The sequence below is a fragment of the Triticum aestivum genome, chromosome 2B (assembly GCF_018294505.1).
Source record: "Triticum aestivum cultivar Chinese Spring chromosome 2B, IWGSC CS RefSeq v2.1, whole genome shotgun sequence".
NCBI lineage: Eukaryota > Viridiplantae > Streptophyta > Magnoliopsida > Poales > Poaceae > Triticum > Triticum aestivum.
The window spans coordinates 700540244-700550039 of record NC_057798.1 but is presented as its reverse complement, the minus strand read 5'-3'; the positions used below and the strand labels follow the sequence as shown (position 1 = coordinate 700550039).

At 45.2% G+C, this 9796-nt stretch overlaps 1 protein-coding gene and 1 pseudogene across 1 annotated transcript; both read right to left on the bottom strand.

The window, feature by feature from the left end:
- Positions 1–283: 283 nt before the first annotated feature.
- Positions 284–1572, bottom strand: LOC123042163 (BTB/POZ and MATH domain-containing protein 2-like; annotated as a pseudogene).
- Positions 1573–3345: 1773 nt separating this feature from the next.
- Positions 3346–4668, bottom strand: LOC123042162 (BTB/POZ and MATH domain-containing protein 4-like). Its single transcript, XM_044464677.1, has 2 exons — positions 3959–4668; positions 3346–3845 (listed from the first exon to the last, which is right to left on the bottom strand). Exons 1-2 carry the CDS (start codon positions 4619–4621, stop codon positions 3510–3512), a joined length of 999 nt encoding a protein of 332 aa, XP_044320612.1. The 5' UTR covers positions 4622–4668; the 3' UTR covers positions 3346–3509.
- Between the last annotated feature and the right edge of the window lie 5128 nt (positions 4669–9796).

Below are 9796 nucleotides of genomic sequence, written 5' to 3'. Positions count from 1 at the left end.
ACAATCAGTGTGATAGTCTGATAAAGTGTCTGCTTCTACAAATATCCAAGGTGTCAAGAAAAAAAGAATTAACCACTACAAGTACTTGGAATTAATTGTGCCAATATGCCAAAAACACACATTTTAGGTCACGTTATGGCCATAGAAAAATTACAGATATACCAAAATAAAGACAAGAGAACGAACAAAAATTGGATAATCTAGATTATGTAAAATTTAGCAGTGTCATTAAGTCAAAAGCACCCATTAATCCCAAAAGAAGTTTGAACATCCATCCGGCATATGTAAACCCTAAACCATGCAATACCCATATTCAGGACAGCGGGGGAGGCTTATCAAAAATCTCGAGGATAACCGATGGGCAGCTTGCTACAAGATGCCTGAATCCATCTGTTTCTTTGACAGCTTGGCGCACATCCCTTGAAGACAAAAATTCAAGACATGCCCTTTTTAGGTGCACGCAGTGGTGTTGCTCCGCTAGAGCAAGGGTTGTTGCAACGGTTTTCACGTTGATGCTTCGACACAATTTCTCTTCGCACATCGCCATTAACCTATCGACTCCGTATCGATCCGCGGCAACCAGCAGATGCTGCATCTCCGTGTGTCTATCCTCCGCATGCCGGTCATCCGGCAGAGAATCTGTGTAGATGAAGTGAAGAAGTGCCTTGAAGATGGAGGGTTCCATGCCATTGATCTTGATGCTCTGCGCCAGAGTCTCATTCATCATACCAAAGAGCTCGGCCTTAAAGACCGGGGACCTTGCGGCGAGCACACATCTATGCGCAAGGAACGACTGGCCTGCGACGGTGAAGGTCACGTCCGCGCCTTCCCCACCCTTCAACATATCTCAGAAGTGTTTGTGCAGGTTGGACTGCAGGAGCGGGGCGATGGCCATGTGCACATCTTCTGCCTGACCCTTTTTGATGACAGTCAAGACACATCTGACTGTGAAGGAGTCCCCGGTGAGGGCAAGCAGCTGTCGCAGCTTTGATTTCTGGACAAACTTTTCAAAGCCCCAATAGCCGGTGGTACTATGGAAAGTATGTTGTAGGCTACCTTGGGATCCCTGGGTAGTAAGGTTGGATACTCTACCATGTTGGTCCAGCAATGTCAAGGTGTACTTGGTCGTCACCCCTGACGTCCCGGTTTCTCCTTCACAGAGAGACAGGAAGACCGACACGTAGACAGATTTGTGCTCCTCCTTCCATCCATCGGGGTATAAGTGGAGATCCCACTCGCAGCCACCGACGGTGAACTTTCCCGACCTGAGGAACTTGCCGGCACCTACGCCCTCCAGCGACGAGAAACCGGTCACCTCGAAGTTGTGCGTCGCCGTGACGCTCTCCGTCGAGCATCTCGACCATGTCTCGCCCGGGGGAGGGGGGCTACCCTCCTTCTTGGGTGGGTACTGCTGCCTGACCGAAGAGCAACAAAATCGGTTTCCCATGATCGGACGACGCAACGAAGATGCCTAAACAGCAACGGGGGCGCACCTTGGTGTTTCACAAATCGACCTGGAAGGGAGACGTTTATATCTGTGACCGTAACGTGAGTCCCTATTAGAGACGGAGTATATGCCGACTTCCCCACCCATGAAAAAAGAAAAAGCATGCTGACTTGTAGGGAGACATGAACTATTAGAAGAGGCTTTCCGTAACAGTTTTGGACTCTTATTGGATCCCTCCTAAATACAACTTTATTTTTCTACAAACTGATCCTGGCTCATGGTTAGGATCCGAGCCACCATGTTATTGCTGGGTTCAGCCTAAAGATTTTTTTTTAAAAACAATACACTCAAAGTCGCTCACATATACGAGCATACACTCATTCCTATAAACGAACACACGCATACCCTACTCCAATGAGTACCTTCCAGAGAATGAGCCGATGTCATAGCATCTTAAAATTTTATGAAGTCATTACATGCGCTTCGCAGTTGACGGAAACGTCTTCTCGCACCGAACGAACATCGCCGAAAGTCTGAAATAAATTTCGAAATAATGCGAGCACCAATATACTCCTAACCATTCAACCACAAGTTGGTTCACTTCAGCCCAACGAATGTTGGTTCAATTCAGCCCAACGATTTTTGTTAGCTAGGTACTAATGTATCTAGGGCATCTACGGCCGGATATATCAAATCTGGACAGTAACCGGTCACCTCTTTTTTTTTTCCGCTGATACAAGTACCTCATATTAGACCTCATATCCATACAATAGCTTGCATCACAAGATTTACCCACTACATAGATAACCTAAAACTAGCATATACTACTCTCATTGTCGGAGATTTCGACTACCAACGAGTCGGCAATGCCGGACGGACCTGCCTCTTGCTGGATGGTCACAGGTTAGGGGGAGGGGGGGGGGGGGGGGGGGGTCGTTCCAAGCGGCGGCGGTGCGGACTGGTGAGGGCTTGGTAAGAAAATGAACAGAGAGAGGGGTATGTTTAGATGCGACTGTGAGTTGGCTACTAAGTCAGCGCCAAGTCAATTTTGACTTTGATCAACACCGGTTGACCAGCCCAAAAACGATACCATGGTTGTCTTTTCAACTTTGTGGTAAGTGGAGGATGCAATAAGACCGGTTTCGAAGATTAGGATTGTAAATCAAACCGATTGGTCAGTCGGGGTTTAACTATGGACTTTTCTCTTCCGATAACAATGTGTTCTCATTATTGATAGCAACTTTATTACCATAACAATGCTCATGATAAGAAAAACAAGATCATCATCAATACCCCGACCTAGCGGGGGCATGGGCTCTCGACCGGTGCTCCACCACCAGGGAGACGACCGCGCGCCACCGCCGCAGCTTCGACTATCAGTCCGACCTTAAATCAAACCTTGAGCGTATCACCCTTATAGCAGAACTTCGAACCAAGATATCCACGGAGCCGCCTGATTCTGGGCAGAAGGCCAAGTCATGGATTTCACGCGGAAAAGAATACAATGTCGATATCAGTGAATGAGCCAACCATTATAGAGTGTGTGTGGGAGGAGACAAGGCCATCGCATATATAGTTTTTGGGTCGACGTACCCCACCTTCCCGTGGATAGGGTTCTGTGGGCACCACAACAGCGTCTAGCTAGTTATGAAAAAAAAATATACTACTACCTCCATCTCGGCGAATAAGTCATTCGCGTAGTTCTAGGTCATCGATTTGAGGAATTAAATATGTGTTATATGTCATGAAAAGTATATCACAAGATTTCTACACGGATGTAGTTTCTAAATATATATTTTTTGTCACATATAATACATATTTAGATAGTTAAATTGTCGACCTAGAACTATGCGAATGACTTATCCACCTAGACGGAGGTAGTAGAAGTTTAGCACTAATTAAAAACAGTTCAAAGTAGTAAGAAAAAAGTTGCCCTAAATCAAAATTGGTAATTGCGTAGTATATTACTCAACCTCCTTGATGGATGCATGCTGAGTTGTGCTAGGAACGAAGGGAGGAACGAAAATTTACAGGAACTAGCAGATGAGCTGGGTCATTCAAATCATATATCCGAGTTGAGCCATGCGGATTCTTGGAACTCTTGGAGGTTGCGCTCAAGGAAAGCGAGCCGGCAGATCCAGGAGACCCGAGAGATGGAAGACTGCATCTGTTGGAAGTTGTCGAGCCAAGACTCTTGCTCAGGTTGGATAGCCTCCTCTATGATGTGCTCCATTTTGATGGATAGGTATAGGAGAAGGCCCCACGAGGAGACAAACAGCACGGTGTCCCGGCAGGCCTGGCTGTTCCTCGCATGGCGAAACAACGAGGTCGCCTTCGTCCCCAACAGCGTTAGCCTCCCTTGGACGCGCGTCCCCAACCGGGCCATGGTCCCTATCACCTGCATCCATCGAATCGCGAGCAAAGGAAACAATCAATCAGATGGAGACTGCAGAAAATTAGCAATAGATAGATCGGAATCAAACACGACGGTACGAGAGAAATTGCTGGTACCCGTGACGGCAGCTGGTGTTCCCTGATGGCGGCGAGCACACTCTTGGAGGACTCGAATCTGATGCAAGCATCCTCGAGCTTCGCGCGGTGGTGTTTCTCGGCCAATGCCAGCGTCGTCGGGACGGTCTGCGCGTCGATGCTCTTGCACAGCTTCCACTCGCACATGGCCATCAGGTTGTGCATCCCGTACCGGTCCGCGGCGACCAGCAGGCGCTGCAGCGGCTCGTTGCCGTCGACGCTATCCGGCAGCGCGCCCGTGCAGGCGTAGTGGAGGAGGGCCTCGAAGATGGCCGGCTCCATGCCGTCGATCTTGACGAGCTCCGCGGAGGTCTCCAGCTCCTGCATCTGGCCGACGAGCTCCGCCTCGAGCACCGGCGACCCCGCGGTGAGCACGCGCCTGTACGCGCGGAACTGCCGGTCGCCGACGAGGAACGTGACGTCCGCGCCCTCCTCGTCCTCGAGCATGCTCGCGAAGTCCGCCTTCAGACCCGGCGGCGCGCCCTCGACATTGCGCGCCAGGAACCGCCTCCTCGACAGCCTCAGCCACTTCCAGCGCAGGTACCGCTTCGCCGAGGAGAGATCGGCGTTCAACCGCTTCTTGAACGAGGAGAGGTCGATGTTCTCCATGGAGGGAAGGCGGGAGAGCAATGGGAAGTTTTCCATGGCAGAGATCGAGGCAGGAGGGCCGAGGGCGTTGGTGTTTCGGCTATAAAATCTGGAACTATTAAGGAGATTTCCATGCATCTGCCGTTATATATCCATTCACGGGAGTAGACGTGCATGCATGGTTTACTTTCTTCTTGTACAAGTAGACAACGACGACAGAATCCGTTTTGAAAATACTCCTACATGAGTACACGGTACACCAGTTATAGTTCGTACCGAATAAGTACCTTAATACCATGCAAAAAAAAAGTACCTTAATAGTATACCTGACTTGTTTGAGTAGACTTGTAGCTCAAGTTGATCGGGAAAAAACCGGGAGCGAGCAACGTACGGATACGAGTGTGCTTATCGTTTTCTTTCTTCCAGCGGATGGAAGAAAGGCGATCTTGCCTCCGCCATGGAGCTTCCTTCCTTCCGCCGTCCTCCGGCAGCTCTCCTCCGCCGACGGCTTTAGTTGAAGTGGATTGTTTTAGGTATTGGTAGCTTATATGTTTTTAGGTTGTTCATCGTTTTAGCTTCGGCGATAACGATGCCGACGCCGAATAAAGAATATCCAGACCCTTCCCCGATGAGGCGATCCGTGTTGGAGTTTGATTTGGAAACCAGTGTGTTCAAGTAAGGATGGCATGTCGACGGTGGCATCCTCGTGGTGGACTTGTATCCTCGGGCTCCGACGTTGCGACGGCGTTTGCTCCAGCGCCACGCGGAGCTTGGGAGGTTGTCTAGGAGTGGACGCAGATTGTGGTTTGCATCGGCAGCATCTGGAAGATGGCCAGTCGTGTGCTGAGTGCGTGGTTTGTGGCAAGCAGGTATGGGATACGTCTTCGTCATATCTAATTTTTTTATTGTTTAGTGCCAATATTTTATTATTTTCACATACTTTTGAAAATAATTTATATGATTTTCTTGAACTAACATATTAATCCAGTGCCCAATGTCATTTCCTGTTTGCGGCATGTATCTTGTTTCGCAGAAAATTCATACCAAACGAAGTCCAAATGCGATAAAATTTTAGGAAATTTTTTCTGAAATATATGTGATTTTTTGGGAAAAAGAATCAACGCAATATAATGCTCGAACGGCCCACAATCTCACACGGCGTGCCCTCTACTCTAGGGCACGCCAGGCAGGCTTGTGGCCACCATGTAAGTTGTTGGGTCCCTTCTTTCGCAGCAAGGAAGATAATATCCGGATAAAAACCGTGTTAAGATTTCAGCCCAATCGGAGTTATGAATCTCCGGGAATATAAGAAACATTGAAAGACCAAAAAATAGGAACGCGCGCGCGCGCGGGGGCGGGCTCCTGCCCTCCGGGAGTCATGGCGGCCAAGGACCAGAGGGGAAATCCTCCTCCCATCTAGGGGAGGCCAAGCAAGAAGAAGGAGAGGGGCTCCCTCGCCCTTTCTTCCGGTGGTGTCGGAGTGCCGTTGGGGGAATCGTCGTGATGGCGGTCTAGACTAACATCTTTGTCGCCGTCATCACCAATTCTCCCCCCCCTTCATGCAGCGGTTTAACACTTCTTTTACTCACTGTAATCACTACTTATGCATGGTGTTTTATGATACATATTATTATCCAATGATGTGTTGGCATCCTATCATGTTTGAGTAAATCCTTTTTGTCCTACTGGTTAATTGTGGTATCGTGTGATTGATATTAGTTGTATGTTCATATGGTGTTGTCTTATGGTGCCCTCCATGTCGCGCAAGCATGTGGGATTACCGTTGTAGGGTGTTGCAATATGTTCATAATTCACTTATAGTGGGTTGCGAGAGTGACAGAAGTTTAAACTCGAGTAAGGGGTTGTTGCGTATGGGAGTAAAGATGACTTATTCATTAATGCTATGGTTGGGTTTTACCTTAATGATCTTTAGTAGTTGCAGATGCTTGCGAGAGTTCCAATCACAAGTGCATGTGGTCCAATTATGGAAAATATGTTAGCGTATGCCTCTCACTCATTGCATATGATAATTATCAATTGTATTATATTCAATTGCCTATGAACAACATTTCTCTATATGTTACAAAAAGCTCTCTAGTAAGACAAAATAACTTTTAGTATTATTTAGCAAAGTACTTCTAGTTTTATTCTTGCAAACTTACCTTATTACACCTACAAAGTAGTTTTATTTTTGTTCTAGGTAAAGCAAACGTTAAATGTGCATAGGGTTGTATCGGTGGTCGATAGAATTTGAAGAGAATATTAATCCTACTTTTAGCTCCTAGTTAGGTTTGACACTCTTACTTATCGAAAAAGACTACAAACGACTCCTATACTTGTGGGTTATCAAGACTTTTTTCTGACGTCGTTGCCAGGGAGCAATAGCATGGGCTAAATATTCTCGTGTGCGGTTGTTGGCTTTATCTCTAAGCAGAATTTATTTTCTGTTCTAAGTTGTTTTATATCTTTAGTTTTAGTTATGGATATGAAACACGAAATACCAAAAAAATAGCACTCTAGCTCAGTCATATTGAACTTCTTTTTTTTTGAAGGTAGTAGTCTTTGCAGGCTTATTGAAAACATGTTTGTTCTTCCCTTTGTGCTTATTCTGTGGGTACCTCTGCACCATATTGATGGTAGGCTGAACCTCACCTCCTTTCTCAGTAGTTTCTTTAGCCCGAGATTTCTCTTCAACATCAAGAGACACAGATAGATTTTCGACTAATATCTCCTACCTCTTATGTTTCAAAGTTGTGCCAAAATTCCTCTATGAAGGAGGCTGCTTTGCAATCATGCACCAGGCCACAAATTTATCAGGTAGAACACACATAAGGAGTTCCAGAACCTTCACAATGCACTATATCTCATGAGCCTATTCAACCACAGAACATTTATTGACCATCTTTAGTCGTGGAAATTCTTCATGATGTATTGTTCACTATCTGCATCTCTTGCACCGAATTTAGCATTCAATGCATCCCATAGTGTCTTTCCATTTTATATGTGCATGTGCACATCACATAGAGGTCAGCAAGAACACTCAGAATGCATCCCACAAACATAGTATTGACCTCCTGGAATTTTCTCTGATCTTCCTCAGACATTCCTTCTGGAGCACCAACACTAACGTGGAACACTTTCTGAGCAGTAAGCCAGAGCATGGTCTTTAGCTGCCACCTCTTTAAAGTGTACACCGGTAAACTTATCCGGCCTGAGTGCATCAGTGAATCCAGCCATAATTAACTCGGGAAATTGCCTACAATTACGTTTTTGAATTGTTAGAATATTAGGCAAGTTCATGATTAATTCCAGTAAATAATTTATGACTATAACAAAGGCTAGCATGCAACAATCTAGGAAACTAAATGAACGGCAAAACATGCACACTAATCGCATGCGAAGTAGCAACTACAGAAAAAGACATCAACAAAACACGAAGGACGTACTATTTGTTAGTTCCTTTAGGAGCGACGATGTTGGCGACGATCTATTGTTGACGGCGAAGGAGACGATGAGCAGTAGCACCACCCGACTTGGATGAAAGACGACCCGTGCTGACAAAATTGAGCAGTTGCACAAAGTGCTTCCGACATACCTAATTCGTCTTCTCCCGGTGCAGGATCACAAGGATAGACGGTTCCGGAGACCTGCTCTCCCGTACGCAGATGCATGCCGGCGTTCGGGATAGAGTAGACTACGGTTACGGTATAAGTTGTGAGATGAGGCAAAACCCTAGGTGTTTCCGGTGTGTATTTGGCCGAGGCTGGTAAGCAGTATATATAGGAGAACTAGAAGCGGTATCATATCGCGACCATGATCTCAAACTGACTTGATTTTCAAGTTGAACTTACCGAACAAGAAAACAATGAACTTGTTCGTAAAACACCAAAAAATAAAATGGCAAAAGAAAGTTGCGCCCCTGCAAGGCAGCGGACCGGATTTCGACGGACCATTCTTGTGCGTGTCGCACGTACGCGCTGCCCTGGCCCCGGCCAGGCGAGGCGAGCGCGCGCACGCAGCCTTCTCTTTCTCTGCTTCACACCTCATTAAGTGTGGTGTGAGAACACACTATATAAAGAGGTCCAACTCCTCCTCAACTTTTAGGGTGGAACTAAACATAGAGTCATCACTTGCTATTTTATTCATGTGCCACTATTTGAGATTTAAGAAATTGTTATGGGCCTAGCCCATTTATTTCTAACATTGATTTGATGACTCTAGGCGTGTGCCGAGTCGGATTCCTGCTGCAAGCTGTGCACGCGGAGGGAAAACCCTATTTGACGCTCTCTACGTCAAATAGTCGACCAATCGCACAGGGGCGCGATAAAGTGGGCCGGCCCAAATCCCGCTGCAGGAAGTTCCGGTCTTGGGAATTTTCTAGAAGTTTTCCAGCCGGTTTTTATCCGTTTCTAGAAGGTTCCTTAAGCGGGGTTTTTATTTTCTGTTTCTGTTTCTTTTTTTCAGTTTCTTTTTTCTGTTTTATTTGTTTCGTTTTCATTTCCTTTTCCTTTTGCTCTTTATTTCAAAATAAGGTTGAGAACTCAAGTATTGTTCGAAATTCAAAAATATTTCTTGTTTTTGAAAATTGTTCATCGTTTCAAAAAACTGTTCCAAATCAAACATTGTTCTCATTTTTTCAAAAATTGTTCACAACTTCAAAAAATATTCGCAAAGTGTTTGAGAATTTAAAAAATGTTCCCATTTTCAATTTATTTTCACGAATTTAGAAATGTTCGTTAATTTTAAAAAATATTCGTATTTTTAGAAAAAAAATCATTTGTCAACAATTTGTTTCTTTTCAAAAAAGTTGTTCGTATTTTGAAAATTGTTCATAGATTCAAAAATGTTCGTATTTTCAAATTTTGTTCATTTTTTCAATTTTTGTTTGGAGTTTCGAAAACTTGTTCGTATTTTCAAAAATTGTTCATAGATTCAAAAAATGTTCGTATTTAAAAAACATTAACATCTGAAAAAATGTTCATGTTTTCAGTTTTCGTTTGGATTTTCAAAAAATATTCGCGTGTCAAAAACTAATTAGCTCCTTAAAAATCATGTTTGAATTTTCATAAGACGTTCTATCTTACAATGCTGCCTTGTTAAAGCCCCAAGCTAAGAATTGAACAGCAAGCCTCTTTAGGTGCGCTGGTTACTAACCCGCCCCTGACCGAGCATATTACTTTTTAGAGTTTTCAGGTGCGCTCCCGCTGCTGGGACAGCCCAGTTCGCTGCTTC